This window comes from Amblyraja radiata, chromosome 24, assembly GCF_010909765.2.
Source record: "Amblyraja radiata isolate CabotCenter1 chromosome 24, sAmbRad1.1.pri, whole genome shotgun sequence".
Classification (NCBI taxonomy): Eukaryota; Metazoa; Chordata; class Chondrichthyes; order Rajiformes; family Rajidae; genus Amblyraja; species Amblyraja radiata.
In genome coordinates, this window is record NC_045979.1 from 32,815,285 (window position 1) to 32,836,568 (window position 21,284).

Here is a 21,284-nt window from a genome sequence, read left to right on the forward strand (position 1 = left end):
ACTACCTCGATGTGTGGTGATACCTGTGCAACTTGGATGCCAAGAATCCACTCTGAGAGAACTCTGTTACTTCTGGCTGTTTGGGGACAGGAAGCTTTGCCAGGGATGTTTGAAGCGAATTTTTAAAAAAAACTTCCCAAACCATTGCGACTGCATAAAGGATCATTAGATGTAAATGTTGATCCAGCATTGAGCAGCAGGGTGGCACAGTGGTAGAGTTGCTGCCTTACAGCGCTAGAGACCCGGGTTGGATCCTGAATACGGGTGCTGTCTGTGCATAGTTTGAACATTCTCCCCGTAACCACATGGGTTTTCTCTGGTTTCCTCCCACACTTGAAAGACGTGCAGGTTTGTAGGTTAATTGGATCCGGTAAAGATTGAAAATTGTCCCTAGTGTGTGTGTAGGATAGAGCTAGTGTACAGGGTGATCGCTGGTCGGCACGGACTCAGTGGGCCAAAGGGACCGTTCCCATGCTGCATCTCTAAACTAACCTCAACCTTTTGTTGAAACTTATGGTTTGTTGGCTGTCATTCGTCTGTTTGAAATTGTTCTGATCATTTTACTTTTATCGACTGATCCCTTTGTTTTTGTCTAGAGTTGTCAGATGACCAACCCGTGATTTACAGGAATGTGCTGGAACATTAACTGAACTAAGATTAGCTGGTGCCCATTTCTGGCACCTCATTTCCTTTCTTTCTGCTAGGTTTAGATACATTGCAATGGTATTTTCTCACCTCCAATTGCTGCAATGCCCCCATCCATTGAATAACATTGTAATTTAAATTGTTCTCATTTTTCCAGGTTGGTCATCTATCACTTGTCTGAACAAGGGTCCCGAGCAGAAACATCGTCTGTCCATTTTCCTCCATCTATGCTGCCTGACCCGCTGATTTCCCCCAGAACTTTGATTTTTTTTTTAACCTTGTCGCTGGAGATTCTAGCATCTGCAGCCCGTTGTGTCTCGGTTATCTCTCTTAATTTGGTTCCCTATCGCTTTCCAGGTTCCTTGGGTTCAAACCGTACAAACTTTTGCCTGCAATGCAATGGCTAGAGATGTGCGCAGAAATTAATGTTAGCAACTTTATGAGGGACACACAAATAAGCTTTTCCAGTCTATAGGGTGAATGTGCATGTGTCCATTGCCTTGCTTGCACAGTTTCATCTATTAACTGTGCATTTGCTTACCCTTCATTGCTCTCAACTTGGCAACAATAAACCATTTTTTAGTTTACTAGTGCTTTTTTGGTTTATTTTCCTTTCCAATCACACCGGATCTCCCCATAACCCTGTTTTATTTCTTCTATTTAGTCCATTACATGCTCCTGTTCACATTGTGTGGAGCACTTTCAATTTTTTCAATTGTCCAATCTTCTCTCTTTCCCCCCCGACCCCATTCTTTTAGTTTGGGGAACTTTACTCCTTACAAATTATAACAGTGAGCACATTTCAAAATTGTATTATCCACGTATTGTTTTGTGTTGGTGAATTCTGCGCATAATTTAAAGCACTTCACCTTGGCTAAAATTGTTTCAGAACAGTTGAAAGCGGCTAAACAGTAAGAGCACAGAGGGAGAAATAACATGAAACAATGGGGAAAAAAATCACTGCAATGATTAGGAAAAAGGGTGATCAAAAGCAATATAGGCCCCTTTGACATCGATGATGGAATTACAAATGTCTGTACAAGGGCAATGGACGTGTTGAACAGTTGCATGTTTACAGTCATAGAATTGTTCAACAATTTTAGTTGGCCCAATTTGTCCGTGCCAACCAGTAAGCGCACTTCCATATTAACACTATCTCACGCCACTTGATCCATGGCCTTCTGGTGATTTTAAGTGCCCATCCGATACTTAAATGCTGTCGGCGACCCAGTTTCAATCACTACCTTGGGCAGTGCGTCCCGGGTTCTTGCCACTCACCAGGTGAAGACATTTCCCCTCGTATCTCTCTGTATGCTCGTCACCGACGTGGATCTGCAATCACGCATTACAGTCGCTCCACTCTTTTAAATCGCAACTCCTACAGTAATATTTCTTACTTTCTGTACACTGTGGGTGGCTCGATTGTAATGGTGTATTGTCTTTCCGCTGACTGGTTAGCACGCAACAAAGCTTTTCGCTGTACCTTGTACACGTGACAAAAACTAAACTGAACGCCCGAGAAACCTATCATTCATGGTGTATGTCCGAGCCTCATTACTACTCCCAAAATGCGTCACCTCACATTTGTCTTCTGTTTTTTTACCCCGATTTCACCAACACGTTTATATTTCCCTGCCGTCTGTGGCAAGCTTTAACATTATCAACAATTCCACCGATCTTCAAGTCATTGTGGACTTTATTGTTCATGATTCTTGCATCCACATCCAAATTCATTCACATCTAATACAAACAGCAAGGGTCCCAGCACCGATCCTTGTGGGACACCACGAGACTCAGACATCCAATTACAAAAATAACATGGAGAGAGTAAAGGGAATAGTGAGGAAGTGACATGGGATGAGGAGAGATGGGCATGGTGCGAGAAGGGATTTATAATTGTTCCTGTTTTAATTAATTAATGGAATTCTCCTCTTGATATGTAGAGCTCTGGGTGAGATGTGCACCATTTAATCGGTCTTTGAATAGTTGAGGGAAATATATGTATATATGTATAAATTGCAGATACTAGTAATCCTATAAAAACAAAAACATGCTGGAAACACTCAGCGGGACAGGCAGCATCTGAGAATGTTTCAGCCTCTAGACCCTTCATCAGATCGTGTTTTGTGCCCTTTCCCAGTTTAATATTTCCTATCTGAAAACTACAGTTCAGGCCAGGGAAGCTGTCAGTTTAAATGTGTGTTTGGTGGATTCTTGTGAATCAAAGGTAAGTAGAAGTGAATATGGAGTTAGTTTGCAAGTCGTCGAATGGCAGAATTGTTGTGAGAGCCAAAAAGGTCTTCTCACATTACTAATGTTTTTAACCAAAATTCACCGACACCTTTTTAAATGGGAGTGTTTCTCGAAACTATTGGGATAGATTTTTGAATAACACGTGCACTTTACACCTCTTTGCAGACTCATAGCGACAGAACTGGCAAGGATTCATTCTATTCATGCTCACAATGGTTGTATTCCAAAACCCAACCTCTGGGTGAAAATGCACAAGTACATGGCTCTCGTCTCCACCGAATTCACTCCAGAAGCCAAGAATACCAGGTATGTGGTCAGCCATAAAAGTTTATCGACGTCAACTGGTACTGCCGAAGATGCATTTACTGCATACAACAGGAGACATTTTGCTTGGTGATACCGTGACTTGTATAATTGCATGATGAGTACAATTTTTGCAGCGGAATAAGGGTTAGCATTAAATGGCGGCAAGCCTTTGCTGTTGTGGGTACAGCCACTTCGGGTGGCACAATAACACAGCAATGGAGTTGCTGCCTCACAGCGCCGGAGACCCAAGTTGGATCCCGACTACACATGTTATCTGTACAGAGTTTGTACAGTCACCCCCTAACTGCATGGGTTTTCTCTGGGGGCTCCGGTTTCCTCCCACATTCCAAGGACATTTGGGTTTGTAGGTTAATTGGCTTCTGCGAATTGTCCCTGGTTTGTAGGATAGTACTAGTGTACGATGATTGCTGGTCAGTGTGGACTTGGTGGGCCGAAGGGTCTGTTTCCACTCTGTGTCTCTAAATTAAACTAAACTTAATGGCAAGCCTTTTCTACTGATTCTATGAAACAATCTGTAATCCCACCAGGCAGATGTGGCATTTCAATGTAAGTAATTAATTATCGAGTATTTTAATTATCCAGAAATGTCGAAAATGAAACCTAAACCAGATCTTTCTTTGCTTTAGGATTCAGAAGGAAGTGCCGCCTTTGCAGACACTGGAGAAGGAAATGGCATGGATGAAGCAGTACCTGTCGGAGTTGAACTCTCCCACCGTACTTTGTCATAATGATCTCCTTTGCAAGAATATCATCTACAATGAAAAGGAAGGTGAGACCCTTCTCAGACAGCAAAGCAACAGGCCTGCTGTCTCAACATTTACATTGTAGCTTGGTGACATCTTATTCAAAAAGATTTTGTGAGCCATGTCAGTTTAAAAGTGTATGTGCTTCTTCTTGCGCATGGCGTGCACAGCCTAAAGTTGTAGGACAACTTGTTCTATTTGATTGTGCACGCCGGGTTGATTGCATTCGTCGATACAGGGCTTACTGAGTGAAGGTTGCAATCTCCTACCCCAGTGTATGTGCTTATCGCAGAACTAAAGAAAAACCGTAGCAGAAATCCAGGAGAGTCTTGAAGATGTAAACGGAGACGACAAACCAAGCTCTGAGTCTCTTTGCCATTGGCTTTTCTTTTGAGTTCAGGCATAGAACAGTATTGCATTGACACTGACAATTTGGCATGTGTCTGTGTGTGCTGACCACTATGCCAATTTAAACTGCACACCTTGGTTATAGGGAGAGGTAGAACAGTCCAGTGCTATATTCCATTGAGCACAGGAGGATGAGGGGGTGATATAATAAAGGTATCTAAGATCACGAGTGGAATAAATTGGGTGAATGTGCGGTCTCTTGCCCAGAGCAGGGGAATCGGGAACCGGGGACATGGATTTAAAGTGAGTGGGGAAAGATATTTAATAGGAACCTGGGGGGCAATTTTTTCACACAGAGGGCGGTGGGTCTATGGACAGAGGAGGTAGTTGAGGCAGGTACTATAACAACATTTAAAATATATTTGGACAGATACATGGGTGGGAAAGGTTCAGAGGGATATGGGCCAAACGCGGGCATGTTGGACTAGCGTAGATGGGGCAAGTTGGGCCGAAGGGCCTGTTTCTGTGCTGCATGGCTCTAATAAGAGCTCGAAATCACAGTGAGATCTGACTGGATGTGGTCTGACCTCTCGTTTGTCAGTTAACATCTGTTTGATTGTTGTACCTGTTTGAACCGAACATTGTCGTCAGCGTCACTAAGTTTTACTGCATCCTACTTGCTGCATGATGCCCTAAATTTTCTTCCCACTCGCAACATTTTTAATCTGATAACTGCCTTCTGGGCAGTAGTACCCTTCACACACTGCAAGCTTTGTGCAGCCTCTGCTTTATTCTTTTAACACACATTAAGTGTTGCAATCATGGGTATTGGCACCCAGCAGTCATCTGATCTGTTACTGTGTTTTAGTAAATAACCTCACATTACGCGAGCATGTGCTGAACTGAACTGAACTTAGAGCACTTTAAAAACAACCACTGTTGCAACAAAGTGCTGTACATGACTAATCATAAACAAAACAAAACAATAAAAACATTAAAAGACAGTAAAAACAATAAAAAACAATAATAGCAACACTAAAACAAGAGCAAAGTCTCATGCAGGGGCGAAAGCCAAGGAATAGAAAAGGGTTTTAAGATTAGTTTTGAAAATGGACAGTGAAGGGGCCTGTCTAATGTGCAAAGGTAGAGTGTTCCATAATGTCGGAGCAGCAACAGAGAAGGCTCTATCCCCTCTGAGCTTCCGCTTAGACCTCGGTACCTCCAGGAGCAGCTGATCAGCTGACCTGAGTCACCGAGCAGGAGCGTAGGGATGAAGCAGCTCAGAGAGGTAAGGCGGGGCGAGACCATTTAAAGATTTAAAAACAAATAAAAGAATCTTAAAATGAACTCTAAAGTACACAGGCAGCCAGTGGAGGGAGGCCAGAATAGGCGTTATGTGCTCCCTCTTACGTGTTCCAGTTAAAAGGCGAGCAGCAGCAATCTGAACCAACTGGAGACGTGCAAGGGAAGATTGGCTAACTCCAAAATAAAGTGCGTTACAGTAATCCAGCCGAGACGTGATGAAGGCATGGATTACTGTTTCAAAATGCTGCCGCTCAAGAATGGGCTTCGTGCTGCAATTCGTTCCCCAGCAGAAAAGTTTAGCAGATCACCGGTTAGAGCATTGTAGTTGGATCATGATACTTATTCGATTTTGTGATTAGGTGTTGTGCTGCGCTTTGATTGAGAGTCAATCCAGTCAGCGGAAAGACTGTGCGTGGTTACAATCGAGCTGTCCACCGTGTACAGATGCAAGATAAAGGCAATAACATATAGTGTAAGATGAAGTCCAGTAAAGTCTGAAGAAGGGGCTCGATCCAAAACTTCACCTATTTCTCCTGAGCCTTCTCCCCATAATCCCTGATACCCTTCCTAATCAAGAATCTGCCTTAAGATTCCTTTTCCCCTGAGATGCTGTCCGACCCGATGAGTTACTCCAGCTTTTTGTGTCCTATCTTCGGTTTAAACAAACATCTACAGTTCCTTCTTACACAAAAAGTCCAATTAAAGATAGTCTGAGGGTCTCCAATGAAGTAGATGGTAGCTCAGGCCTGCTCTCTAGTTGGTGATGGGATGGTTCAGTTGCCCGATGACAGTCGAGAAGAAACTGTCCACACATAATAGAAGCACCAAATTCAGTAGTGAACTAACACTCATAGAATCCAGTGTATACAGTGGAGGCATTCTGAAGAAAAGGTCTGTTTCCAAGACTTGTTTAGAATTGCTGAATGTGTGTGAATCGAACACAGATTGTGTGGGATGCTTTAAGAGAACAGTGTTGAAGCAGTCCAAAAGTGCTGAGGGTCCCCAGTAGGTATTAGACAGTGGGTTTGTATTTAATATTGGCCTAGTACCTCATTGCTGGAGTGTGGCAAGACGGGCTGAAAATAGTCACCGCAAAAGTGAGTCTTGGAAATCCCAGAAAGGAGAAGTCTGCGGAGATGTATTCAAGAGGGAGTTAGATATAGCTTTTAGGCCTAACGGAATCAAGGGATATGGGGAGAAAGCAGGGACAGGGTTACCGCTTTTGGATGATCAGCCATGATCATATTGGCGGTGCTGGCTCGAAGGGCCGAATGGCCTACTCCACCTGATTTCTATGTTTCTATGACTGGCTTGATGGGAGAGTGGAAGTCAACAAATGGCACTTAAGATACAAGATGGAGTAGAAACGCCGGCAAAGTGGCTCAGCAGGTTGAGCTGCTGCCTAACAACGTCAGAGACCCGAGTTCGATCCTGACCTCGGGTGCTGTCTGAGTGGAGTTTGCACATTCTCCCTGTGACTGCGTGGGCTTTCTCTGGGTGCTCCAGTTTTCTCCCATGTCATAAAGGGGTGTGGTTTATTGGCCTCGACAATAGTCCCCATTGTGTAGAGAGTGGATGAAAGAATGGGATAAGGTAGAACTAGTGTGAACAAGTCAGTCATTCAGTGATGCAGTGTGGAAACTGGACCTTCAGCCCCACTTGCCCATACTGGCCAACAATGTCCCAGCTACACTAGTCCCACTTGCCTGCGCTTGGTCCATATCCCTCCAAACCCGTCCTATCCATGTACCTGTTTCATCAGCAAACTGAGAGATGTGGTGTTATCAGTCATGAAACACGCTCAGAACTAAATGATCTATTCTTCTGTTTTCTTTAGTCACCTTCTTATCGAGTCCACATCACAAGATTAGAAGTTGCTCAGCCAGAGCTGAACACACTTCTCGGCATCTGCATACAATGGTGTCTGTCTTGTCGCTTCTTGTGCGTGGTGGTGGAAACGGGACCGCGACGTGAACGCTCTTTCATTGACCCTTTTTCTTTAGTTTCAGTTTTGATTCAGTAATGTTGCCCCTGTCGTCAATAGTAGGGGACACGAGCTTGCCTGAGCATTCAGTGACACAGTTAAACTACTGCTAATCAATTGGCCTGAAATATAACTTTGCATTTTTGTTTTGAAAATTACTCCTTAATATTGCCACCCTATCCACCTAGCTGAAATGTCACAGCCAACATTCATCTCTTCAGATAGACACTAAAAGCTTGAGAAACTCAGCTTGTCAGCCTGAAATCTCACCTATTCTTTTTCTTCAGAGATGCTGTCTGACCCGCTGAGTTCCTCCAGCTTTTTGAGTCTAACTTCAGTTTTATACCAGCATCTACAGTTCCTTCCCACACATTTAACCATATAACAATTACAGCACGGAAACTGGCCATCTCGGCCCTACAAGTCTGTGCCGAATACTTATTTTCCCCTAGTCCCATCTACCTGCACTCAGACCATAACCCTCCATTCCTTTCCCATCCATATACCTATCCAATTTATTTTTAAATGATAAAATCGAATCTGCCTCCACCACTTCCACTGGAAGCTCATTCCACACAGCTACCACTCTCTGAGTAAAGAAGTTCCCCCTCATGTTACCCCTAAACTTCTGTCCCTTAATTCTGAAGTCATGTCCTCTTGTTTGAATCTTCCCTACTCTCAATGGGAAAAGCTTATCCACGTCAACTCTGACTATCCCTCTCATTTATCTCACCACTCTGGTCATTTTCGTCAGTTCTTAAGTTATAGGAGCAGAATTGGGCCATTCAGCTCATCAAGTCCACTCCGCCCATCAGGTCCACTCCGCCATTCAAACATGGCTGATCCATCCTTCCCTCTCAACCCCATTCTCCTGCCATCTCCCCATAAACCTCTGACACTCGTACTAATCAGGTTTTAAGTAGGTTTTCACGTCAATTCATTCAGTAGCTCATTACTGTGTGCGGGACCTTGGCTGTGGGCAAATTAGCTACTGGTTTTTCCTGTTTCTGAACATTTCAAGAACGTGTTTGGGATGTCCTGTGGATACGTGTACAAGGCTGTGTTATTTGCTGCCATGTTACCCATTTAAGGCTGCCTAGCCTTGGAGATGTGCAGGAAGTAACAGCAGATGCTGGTTTACACTGAAGATAGACATAAAGTGCTGGAGTAACTGAGCGGGTCAGGCAGCTTCTCTGGAGAAAACGAATAAGTGGCATTTTGGGTCGAGACCCCTTCTCAGCCTCTAAGATGGTTACTTGAACTGGAGTGTTTCACGATCGACTTAATACTGAGTTACTATGAACCGCAGGAAATTATTCCAATCGCTACTAACCACGACCCAAGTGAGATCGATCTTGTGACCGCATTGGTGTTGTTCTGAGCCTCTAGCTGCTGGCAAATAAATTTTGTTAGCACCGCATGACTCTCATTTGTTCAATTTATCTATTTATTTATTGCCTGAAGCTCTGCATTTTTTATTTAGAAATGAAACAAAATGATTTATAATAATAATAACTTTATTTATAAAGCACTTTAAACAACTGCAGTTGCCACAAAGTGCTGTACATGAGAACTCATGGACAAAAAGTTATTACAAACCATTAAAAACCGTAAAATGAAGGACTAAAAAACAGTAAAAATTAAAAGACATTAAAAGCACTAAGAACAGGAGCAATGTCTCAGCCAGTGTCGAAAGCCAGAGAATAAAAATGAGTTTTTAAGGAGGATTTGAAGATGGACAGTGAGGGGGCCTGTCTGATGTGCAACGGCAAGGTGTTCCAGAGTGCCGGAGCAGCAACAGAAAAGGCTCTATCCCCTCTGAGCTTCCGTTTAGACCTTGGTACCTCAAGGAGCAGCTGATCAGCTGGCTAAGATGCACCAATTAACGTTGGAATCCAGGATAGATGTGTTTTGGGAAGAAACTGAAAATTAAATTAAGAGTCAATAGTGTTTATCATACGCACTGGATATGAACTGGGACAATGAAACTCTTGCTTGTTGCAGCGTTACATGCACATGAGACGGCAACAACAATCAATATATAAAAATTATCAGTTATTCTAGACCATAGTGTAGCAATGTTACAAAATTTTGAGATTTTAAAAATCAAGTCTGTAATTTATCCCATCAGATAAAGCATAAAAATAAGTTTAATTTGACATCTAATTCACTTTCATATCTCAAGTATTTAAAAAGTTATGGCCATTTTCATACTCGGAAATGAGCATCTTGTTCCCTATTGATTTTCTATGGACATAACAAAAAAGTTGTGATCGTGAACAGTCAAAAGCCCATAACTTTCTTAAAAATTAAGAGAACTGAATGAAATTTTCAGTTATCATAGATTGAAGCATTCTGAAACAAATATAAAATAATCTTACTTGGATGACCTGAAATTAAAGCATATAATTAGTTAGTTACCTAATTGTAGCTAATTTCAGACTTCAATTACTAGATCTAAACATCTATCCATTTCTTAATAAATGATTAACATTTTTAAATAGCCTAAATGTCCAAATAATATTCACAAATAATTCACAATAAAACATGATTTTAAAATCTCATTTACATTAATTTATAGGCCAAATGGAAGGAATTCAGTGTTCAATTGCTGTAAATAAATGCCCATTTAAATCAGCTTTCCAGTGGGTCCCTGTGGAACGCGCTGGTTTAGAACGTTCACATTGCGGTAGATTTGTGCCTCAAATGCCGAGAAAAATACTGCGCGATATAATGGGCCCAAATTGAGCTACTCGCAATATTAAATTTTGTATAAAAGGATCTTTAGAAGCCCTTTTGAATGTAAAAATATACAACCTACCTTCTGCTATTTTCTTTATGAGACCCTGCGGTTGCTGACGGTCGCGGGTTTAAAGATTGATTTTTAAACTACTATAACTATTATTCAAGGCCTTTAAACCTAATAATAGCTTTTGCGACGGGGTCTATCAGCGATTTTTCGTTAATAATTAACTAGGCTGAACATTTTCGATTGGAACAGCTTAGAGAAAATCGCGTTTTAAACCCGCCCCCTCTAAACGGCGCCAAAATCGCGCACAACCTCAGCGGCAGATATTCAGCGACGCTTCAGGTAGGCTTTGCAACATACCTACATAGTGCAAAAACTAGGGCATCCATGGTGGTGCACGGTCCGTACTGGTTTGCTGCTGATGCACGGTTGGGTTAGTGTTGTTCAGAGTGATTCAAGAACCAGAAAGTTCAAGGTAAGAAGGTGTTCTGAAGCTTGGAGGTAATGGTTCTCAGGCTCCTGTACGACCTTCCCGGTGGTAACAGCCAGAAGAGAGCGTGGCCAGGGTGGTGTGGGTCTTTGGCGACATTAGCTATCTTCTGGAGGCAACACTTCCTGTAGATCCCGCCGATCGACGGTGGGGAGGTCTGTACCCAGAATGGACCAGGCAGCTCCCGCGACTTTCTGCAGCCTCCATCGTCCTTGTGTGGGCGGCACAGTGGTGCAGCTGCTAGAGCTGCTGCTGCTGCTGCTTCTTCGCAGCGCCGGAGAGCCAGGTTCATTCCTGGTTTTTTGCCACTGAGCTGCCCAATCACGAACGTAAGAGGCTGGAGAAAATGGTGGACATTGGCTGGAGGAAGCTGCACGTTCTCCCCGTGACCACGTGGGTTTTCTCTGGGTGCTCTGGTTTCCTCCCACACTCCAAAGACGCGCAGGTTTGTTTGTCACTAGTATGTAGGATATAGATTGTCACTAGTATGTACGATAGTTACCTTGATTGGCTTTAGACTTTAGATATACAGCGTGGAAATACGCCTTTTTGCCCACTGAGTCCGCGCCGACTAGCAATCAACCCTGAAGGGGTTGATTGCTGGTCGGCGCAGACTCAGTGGGCAAAAAGGCCTGTTTCCACCCTCTATATCCAAAGTCTAAAGCCAATCAAGGCAGCTGCAAGGTTGCCATTGGTTTGCCTTGCTGAAGAGTGATCTTTGCAGTTTAATAACATGTCTGCTACAATTCCTGTAATACAGAAGCAACTGCGTTTCATTTGGGGGAAACAAACGCTTTCATGGGGAGGCAAGTGTATTCTAGTATCCCAAGTTATGAAATGTATTACGTATAAATACAAATTTGGAACAGCGGTGAAATTAGTGAATGCATCTGGAGTAGTGAGATACTTGCCTGGCTCTGATCCAGCAGACTACAGCTGTTTGGTTTTGAATCTAGAATATTGTCCGTTCCAACGTGGAAGGTGGAATCTCATGTAGATAGGGTGGTAAAGAAAGCTTTTGGTGTGCTGGCCTTTATAAATCAGAGCATTGAGTATAGAAGTTGGGATGTAATGTTAAAATTGTACAAGGCATTGGTGAGGCCAATTCTGGAGTATGGTGTACAATTTTGGTCGCCAAATTATAGGAAAGATGTCAACAAAATAGAGAGAGTACAGAGGAGATTTGCTAGAATGTTGCCTGGGTTTCGGCAACTAAGATATAGACAAAAGGTTGAACAAGTTAGGTCTTTATTCTTTGGAGCGCAGAAGGTTAAGGGGGAACTTGATAGAGGTCTTTAAAATGATGAGAATGGAATAACAGAGTGGACGTGGATAAGCTTTTTCCATTGAGAGTAGGGAAGATTCAAACAAGAGGACATGATTTGAGAATTAAGGGACAGGTTTAGGGGTAACATGAGGGGGAACTTCTTAACTCAGAGAGTGGTAGCTGTGTGGAATGAGCTTCCAGTGGAAGTGGTGGAGGCAGGTTCGATTTTATAATTTTAAAATATATTAGATAGGTATATGGACGGGAAAGGAATGGAGGGTTATGGTCTGAGTGCAGGTAGATGGGACTAGGGGAGAATAAGTGTTCGGCACGGACTAGAAGGGCCGAGATGGCCTGTTTCCGTGCTGTAATTGTTATATGGTTATAATGTGTTGCTATTTTTCATTTCACCCGTTCTTTACCGATTTGAGAGGCCTATCCCTGGGTGAGCTGCACACTTATTCCATTGCTCCAACACAGCTGGGCCCCAACGTTATCAGGTGTTGTAGGATGCGGATATGCCTTATTTTCCATGTCACTGTTGGAATTTGGGTTCCATTGGTCTCCATTCCATTTGAGATTCCTTAAATCTACATGAATGTTGAAGTTAATTGTTTGGCCACACAGCTAGCCAACCGAATGATTCGCTGGCCTTGATTTGTTCTTTTCATATCTTTCATTCTTTTGTTCTTTGTATCTTTTCATATGTCCAGTCTAGTTTCCCTCTCCTCTCGTACTTGATCTGAAGAGGGGGGTCCCGATCCGGGGCGTGAGTCTGAAGGAGGGTACTCGACCCAAAAAGTTGCCTCTTCATTTTCTCCAGAGACACTGCCTGAACCGCTGAGTTACTCCAGCATTTTGTGTCTATCTTCGGTACAAACCAACATCTGCAATTCCTTGCCTGAGAAAGAAGTGCAGATCCCTGGATAAAATCGAAGGTCGACACAAAGTGCTGGAGTAACTCAGCGGAGTGAGGCAGCATCTAGATTTTGCAGTGGAGTGGACTAAATGTGTGAGAAAGAACTCCAGGTGCCTCACCCACTGATATCTCCAGCATTTTGTCTATCTGCAATTCCTTCCTACGCAACATGATTCTGACTGTTTATTTAGAAGAAGTTGGTTCTTGATCAATCTTAGGAATCCTCAACTCCGTACCTGCGCGCACACACACACACACACACACACACACACACACACACACTCTGATGGAAGTCTGTCATGACACTTCTTCTTGTCGAGTCCACACAAGATTAGAAGTTGTTCAGCCACTTCTCGGCATCTGCATAGAATGATGTCTGTCTTGCGCTTCTTGTGTGCGGTGGTGGACAGATTGGTGGAAACAAGGTCGCGACGTGAATGCTCGTTCCTTGACCCCTGTAATTACACTGTCGAGAGTTTACATTTTCTGTAAGTAAGTAAGTTTATTTGCCAAGTATTCACATACAAGGAATTTGCCTTGGTGCTCCGCCCACAAGTATCAACATGACATACAGTGACAGTTACGAATGACTCTGAAAACACCAAACATTAATAATAATAAAACATTAATGATAAAACACCATTGATCAAGCATGTGAACCAACAAAATACCAGATCAAAGGGAGGCTACAGATTTTTGGCTGTTGAGTAGAGCTACTACTCGTGGATAAAAACAGTTTTTATGTCTGGCTGTGGCAGCTTTGACAGACCGGAGTCGCCTTTCAGAGGGAAGTGATTCAAAGAGTTTGTGGCCAGGGTGAGAGGGGTCAGAGTATTAAATATGTACAAAGAGTATTGCACATATTTAAAGATGGCGTGTAATAGAGCGAGCATGTCTGATTTTTCAGTTACCACTCTGCCTCCCATATTTCTCCATTACAGTGCTGGTCGCTAAAATTACTTTTCTTGTTCCATTGCCTAATTCGTGCACAAAGCTGGTTCTATATCAAAGAGTGAGGAAGTTTCCCAAACAAATTTCATTATCGTCTGAGCATAATGAAAAATAAAAATTTCCACTGACAATACTGATTTAGAAACGGCAGAGCTGATCAGGGCAGCATGTCTACCAGAATTGCAGCGATTCTTGATGGGTGCCCAAGTTGTGGCCAGAGACACAAACTAAGCCACCAGTCTGATAGTTGTTTAAAATTCTCCAATTCTGACCCAGATAATAATAATAATAATAAATTTTATTTATGGGCGCCTTTCAAGAGTCTCAAGGACACCTTACAAAAATTGAGCCTGTAGAGGAAAAACATGTAAGGGGAATGAAATAAATAGTAGAGACATGACTAGTACACAAAGTAAAGACAGAATTCAATACAAAACACAGTATGAGGCAATTAATGCACAGATGAAAAGGGACGGGGACGTGGGGCTAAGGATAGGCAGAGGTGAAGAGATGGGTCTTGAGGCGGGACTGGAAGATGGTGAGGGACACGGAATTGCGGATCAGTTGGGGGAGGGAGTTCCAGAGCCTGGGAGCTGCCCTGGAGAAGGCTCTGTCCCCAAAACTGCGGAGGTTGGACTTGTGGATGGAGAGGAGACCGGCTGATGTGGATCTGAGGGACCGTGAGGGTTGGTAGGGGGAGAGGAGGTCAGTGAGATATGGGGGGGCCAGATGGTGGAGGGCTTTGTAGGTGAGGACCAGGATTTTGTAGGTGATCCGGTGGGAGATGGGAAGCCAGTGAAGTTTTTTGAGGACTGGAGTGATGTGATGCCAGGATTTGGTGTGGGTGATGAGTCGGGCGGCTGCGTTCTGGACCAGTTGGAGTCGGTTGATGTAGGTGGAGCTGATGCCAAGGAGAAGTGAGTTGCAATAGTCCAGTCGGGAGGAGATGAAGGCATGGATGAGTCTTTCAGCAGCAGGCGGTGTGAGAGAGGGTCTGAGTTTGGCGATGTTGCGGAGATGAAAGAAGGAGGTTTTAATGACATGGCGGATGTGAGGCTCAAGGGAGAGGGTGGAATCAAAGATCACGCCAAGGTTGCGGGCCTGGGGAGATGGGGAGACAGTGGTGCCGTCGATGGTGAGAGTGGGGTTATTGATTTTGCTGAGTGTGGCTTTGGAGCCTATGAGGAGGAATTCTGTCTTATCGCTGTTGAGTTTGAGGAAATTATGTTGCATCCAGGTTTTTATAGCTGACAAACAGGAGTTGATATGGGAGAGGGGGGGGTTGTGGGGGGATTTGGTGCCAAGGTAAATCTGGGTGTCATCGGCGTAACAGTGGAAGTCCAGATTGAAGTGGCGGAGTATCTGACCAAGGGGGAGGATGTAGATGATGAAGAGGAGGGGGCCGAGTACGGAGCCTTGGGGAACGCCTTGAGTGACTGCGGCTGTAGCAGAGGTGTGGTTGTGGAGAGAGATGAAGTGGGATCTGTTGGAAAGGTAGGAACGGAGCCAGCTGAGTGCAGAGCCTTCAATGCCGAGGTCTTTGAGTCTGGTGAGCAGGATGTTATGGTTCACTGTATCGAAGGCTGCGCTCAGGTCGAGGAGGATGAGGATGTTGAGGGAACCAGTGTCAGCAGAGGTGAGGAGGTCGTTTAGTGAGATAGGGTTTAGTTCTAACAGATATCTGGCCACAGACACAGAAGGTAACTTGTTCTTAATTAGGTCAGCTTTACTTGTCAATAAGTGTAGGAAGGAACTGCAGATGCTGGTTTATACTGAAGATAACACAAAATGCAGGAGTAACTCAGCAGGTCAGGCAGCATCTCTGGAGAAAAGGAATAGGTGACATTTCGGGTTAAGACCCTTCTTCAGACTGAGATTCTGGGAGGGGGAAACTAGAAATATAGACGGTACAGAACAAAACTCTACCTTCTGATAGACAGATATGCTGCCTGACCCGCTGAGTTACTCCATCCCTTTGTGTCTATCTTCAGCGATGCTGATTGTCCCGCTGAGTTACTCCAGCATTTTCAAGAGAGAGTTAGATTTATCTCTTAGGGCTAGGGGAATCGAGGGATATGGGGGGGGGGAAAGCCAGAACACGGGGTACTGATTTTGGATGATCAGCCATGATCATATTGAATGGCGGTGCTGGCTCGAAGTGCCGAATGGCCTACACCTGCACCTGTTTTCTATGTGGCTATCTCTGCTTTGTCCTTTATCTTCTCTTACCTCTACTTACCCTCTCCCCTAAATCTCAGTCTGAAGGAGGGCCTCAACCCGAAACGTCACCTATTCCTTTTCACCAGAGATGCTGTCTGACCCGCTGAGTTACTCCAGCTTTTCGTGTCTGCCTTGTCAATAACACCAGCTGGATATCTGCCTTTCTGTGCAGGTAACGACAGCAGATAATTCCCGGTGTTTTTATTGCAAAAGCACTAAATGACGGTGAGATCTCACTGGGTGGACTCTAGTATTGAAACCGAGTTGACTTTCAGTCTGTTGGCAGCGTCATATCATTGGCTTAGTGCGTCCTACTTGCTGTAGAATGCTGTCAGTGTTTCTTCCCGCTTGCACCATGTTTAATCTGATGCTGGCTTTGTGGAGAACTGCACCCATGTGCACACTGCCAGCTTTGTGCTACCTCACCCTTTTTCCCCCCTTTTACCACAGTATCCCACATGTAGGGCTCATTCCTCTGCAGTCATCTGATTCTTCACTGTGTTACGACAATCTCGTGCAGTAATTGATTTGCTCCTGAAAATCGTAAAGTTTTGTTTAAATTAAGTCGAGGGTGTTTAATTGCCATGTGCCAAGAATGGAACAATGACATTCTTTCTGGCGGCAGCATAAAAGACCCGTAAATACGATACACATGACATTGTGGTATAAATATACAACACTTTAATAACCCCAATACAGGCATTTTATAAGGTCCTTTGTGCAGCCATAGTTAAGGTTACAAAATGTGCAGGAATGAACTGCAGAGGCAGATTTATACCAAAGATAGACACAAAGTGCTGGAGTAACTCATTGGGTCAGCAGCATCTCCAGGGGAAAAAAGGATAGGTGACATTTCGGGTCGGAACCCTTCTTCAGACTGAAGAAAAGGTTCGGACCCAAAATCTCACCCATCTAAAGATGCTGCCTGACCTGCTGAGTTACTCCAGCACTTTGTGTCTATCATAGTTGACGTTGGTGTTGTGCAGTGTTCTAGAGACTGATGGTTGTTGGGAAGAACCTGTTCTTTAACCTGGTGATCACGGCTTTCAGACTCCTATATCCACCTGATCGTAGGGGTAAAATGAGAAGGTGGTGTGGGTCTTTGATGCTGGCTGCCTTTTTGAGGCACCGTCTCCGATAGATCTCTTCCATGGTGGGTAGTTCCGTCCCCATGGTGGGCCAGGCGATGTCTGCCACTCTCTGTAATCTTCGTTCCTGAGCATTCAAGTTGAACCAGGCTGTGGTGCAACCAGTCAGTTTGAGCTCTGCCATATTCATGTCGAGCTCAAGACTATGCGTCGACTTACCAAACAAATCTCCTCAATCTTAGAAGGAAGTGGAGACATGATGAGCTTTTTTTTTATTGATTGCATCAATATGCTAGGCCCAGAACTGATCTTTGGAGCCTGATACTTTGATGCAAGGTATTCATTAATCAGTCTGAGAACAACGTTTTGGAATAAGGTGTTTTTAGTTTGGTTTAAAGATCCAGCATGGAAACAGGCCCACTAAGTCCACGCTGACCAACGATCCCTGCACTAGCACAATCCCACACACTGGGGATAATTAACAATTTTTACTGAAGCCAAATTTACATACAAACCTGTATGTCCTTGGAGTGTGGGAAGAATCCAGAGCACACAGTGTCACGGGGAGAACATTAAAAACTCTGCACGAACAGTACCTGCAATGGGGATCGAACCCGGGTCGCTGGTGCTGTAAGGCAGCAACTCTGCCTGTACGGTATTGACTCCGAACCCCCTTGCAAACTCCACTCCATCCCTTCGCAAATCAGCTATGTCCCCCAAACTCCCAAATGCTGTGCGGACAATCGTTGAGTGACCCTTTTAAAAGGGTTAGACACATTCCTCCTCCAGGGATGCTGCCTGTCTGTCCCACTCAGCTCCTCCAGCTTTTTGCATCTATCTTTGGTTTAAACCAGCATCTGCAGTTCCTACTTGCACCTTTTAAAAGGGTCATCTGGGCCATCAGCCAGCAAAATCTAAAGTAGTCAATGCTTAATGACATTGGTCATGCCTTTTTGTGCAGGTTGTTAAGTAACTAAGCGTGCAGTAAAATTATTGGCTGAAGCCATAACTACTGGAATGTGCAGCCTGCTTTGGTATGTAGGTCATTTTCAGTAACTGTTTCAGTTTTGAAGGGTGTTTGTACACCTGTATTCCAGTCGTGTACTGTGCACACCTTTAAATTAGGCAGCATTTAACAAAGGGCTGAGATAAAGTATTCCAAGGGAGGAGTGTGACTGTCACGCAAGAGCTAAACACCATCATTGAGTTGCTGTCATTTAGAAAACAAGTTAGTTGAAACCTTGTAAAATGAGTGGTTTAAAAAGTACATTGGATACGCTACAAGTTTCATATGCTACTTGCTTTTGTATACGTTTAACCTTTGTAAAACTGGACGGATCAGCTTTGCTTCCAATTCTGATGAAGAATTTGGATATGTGCGGGATGGATTTGCAAGAATGGCTCGATTGTAATCAGTATATTGTCTCTCTGCTGACTGGTGAGCTCGCAACAGAAGCCCTTCACTGTATCTCGGTACACGTGACTATGAACTAAACTGAGAATGGACCTCGTGATTTGGGACTGTGGCTACATGGCAAGACTAGAGATGCTGGCTGGTTCATTGCTCAGGAGAAGGGTAGGGGGTGAGTTTTTATGGAGTTGCATGAAATCATGATGGGTTTAGATTAGATAAATAGAGAAATGCTTCTAATCGGGGACACTTCGAGGATTGGGAGACACAGATGGGTAGAAGGGGAAATACTTTAATTCAGTTAATGATTATAATCTGGAGCTTGCTGCCTGTATGAATGAGGATGCAGAAGCAGGGGTACTGATTTTGGATGATCAGCCATGATCACATTAAATGGTGGTGCTGGCTCGATGGGCCAAATGGCCTGCTCCTGCACCTATTTTCAATGTTTCTATGAAAGAGGGGAAAAGCCTGTACTCGCTGGAGTTTAAGGGGGGATCATTGAAACTTGCCAAATAGTGAAAGGCCTGGATAGAATGAACGTGGAGAGGATGTTTCCCCTAGTGGGAGAGTCTAGGACCAGAGGCCATAGCATGAGAATGAAAGGACATACCTTTTAGAAAGGAGATGAGGAGGAGTTCCTTTAGTCAATGAATGGTGAATCTGTGGAATTCATTGCCACAGACGGCTGTGAAGGCCAAGTCAATGGATATTAGAAACATAGAAAATACGTGCAGGAGTAGGCCATTCGGCCCTGCGAGCCAGCACCGCCAATATGATCATGGCTGATCATCCAAAATCAGTGTCCTGCTTTCTCCCCATATTCCTTGATTCCGTTAAGCCTAAGAGCTATATCCTCCTCCCTCTTGAATACATATCCGCAGACTTCTCCTTTCTGGGCTTTTCAAGACTCACGTTTGCTGTGACTGTTTTCAGCCCGTCTTGCCACACTCAAGCAATGAGGTACTAGGCCGATATTACATCCAAACTCGCTGTCTAATACCTACTGGGGACCCTCAGCACTTTTGTACTGCTTCAACACTGTTCTCTTAAAGCATCCCACACAATCTGTGTTCGATTCACACACATTCAGCAATTCTAAGTCTTGGAAACAGCTTTTCTTCAGAATGCCTCCACTGTGTACACTGGATTCTATGAGTGTTAGTTCACTACTGCATTTGGTGCTTCTATTATGTGTGGACAGTTTCTTCTCGACTGTCATCGGGCAACTGAACCATCCCATCACCAACTAAAGAGCGGGCCTGAGCTACCGTCTACTTCATTGGAGACCCTCAGACTATCTTTAATTGGACTTTGTGTGTTGGAAGGAACTGTAGATGCTGGTTTAAACCGAAGATAGGACACAAAAACATGGAGTAACTCATCGGGTCGGACAGCATCTCAGGAGAAAAGGAATCTTAAGACAGATTCTTGATTAGGAAGGGTATCAGGGATTAAGGGGAGAAGGCAGAAGAATGGGGTTGAGAGTGGAAGATAGTTCAGCCATGGTGGAGTGGACTCGATAGGCCGAATGGTCTAATTCTGCTCCTATAAATTATGAACTTATCTTTGGTTCTATATGTTCCTTATGTAAGTTTTTATTTTCTGTTCTATTTTCCAAATCAAATCTGTAAAGGACCTCAGTAAATTTGAGAGCCACGTTTGTTGTTGAATTGAATAACAGGTCTCTGTAAAGTTTGTTTCCCTCTTTTGTACGGTGAGACAGATTATTTTTATATTTTAAAGGATCAAAGGGAGATTTAATACTCTAGTTAGGCGGTTTTTTGTACAACAGAACTGCAGAAAATGCTAATTTAAGGCAAAATGTTTTACTGGCAACTGGTGTTGGAATAATTTACACTAGACGTGAGTGACTATCAAAGTGTAGCTACTTTATTAGTAATAACTTGTCAGACAAGAACAGCCAAGCTAGAGACTGTCCTCATGATATAAAGCGTGCAGTATTTTTATATCATTTTTGATAGCATAGAAGACGGGTTAGTCACCATCTTAAAGGGTAAGAAGCGAATCAGTGATGCAGTGAAATCGTCAGCATCCACGGTCATCACGAAGAAAAGAGCTGGGCCAGTTGATGATATGGAGAGATAACTTGTTACGTGGATGGAAGACTAGATACAGAAGCGCTATGCGCTTTGCCTACTGACGATCCAGGCTAAGGCAAGACGTCTTTTCGATACGCTACGATGATCCTACGCATACGCAAGTGTTTACAGCAAGTTATGGACGGCTCCAACGCTTCAAAAAGCGTCATAATTTTCATAATGTGAAGGTCAGCAGTGGGGCAGCAAGTGCCGATACTGACGGTGCCGAAGCTTTTAAGGAAGAGCTGCAGAGGATATTGTGGATGAGAAATATTTGCCAGAACAAATATTCAATGTGGATGAAACGGGCTTGTTCTGGAAGCGTATGCTGGTGTGTACATACATCGATCAAGAGTCCAAGACAATGGCAGTATTCAAGGCATGCAAAGACCGTGTAATGCTGCTTTTGGGTGGAAATGTTGCAGGGTTCAAATTAAAGCCTTTACTAATCCACCACTTGGAGAACCCTAGAGCATTGAAGA

At 43.8% G+C, this 21,284-nt stretch overlaps 1 protein-coding gene across 5 annotated transcripts in view; it reads left to right on the forward strand.

Moving 5' to 3' along the window:
- The window catches only part of etnk2 (ethanolamine kinase 2), a 74,691-nt gene that overhangs the window by 29,231 nt on the left and 24,176 nt on the right, over positions 1–21,284 (forward strand). For all 5 annotated transcript variants that reach the window (XR_004415613.1, XR_004415612.1, XM_033042866.1 and 2 more), the window contains exons 3-4: positions 3,064–3,204; positions 3,852–3,994. Coding sequence is in view for 3 of the 5 variants with exons in the window: in XM_033042866.1 (XP_032898757.1) it covers positions 3,064–3,204; positions 3,852–3,994 (284 nt within the window). In the remaining 2 variants the exon portion in view is untranslated. The remainder of the gene's footprint in view (positions 1–3,063; positions 3,205–3,851; positions 3,995–21,284) is intronic.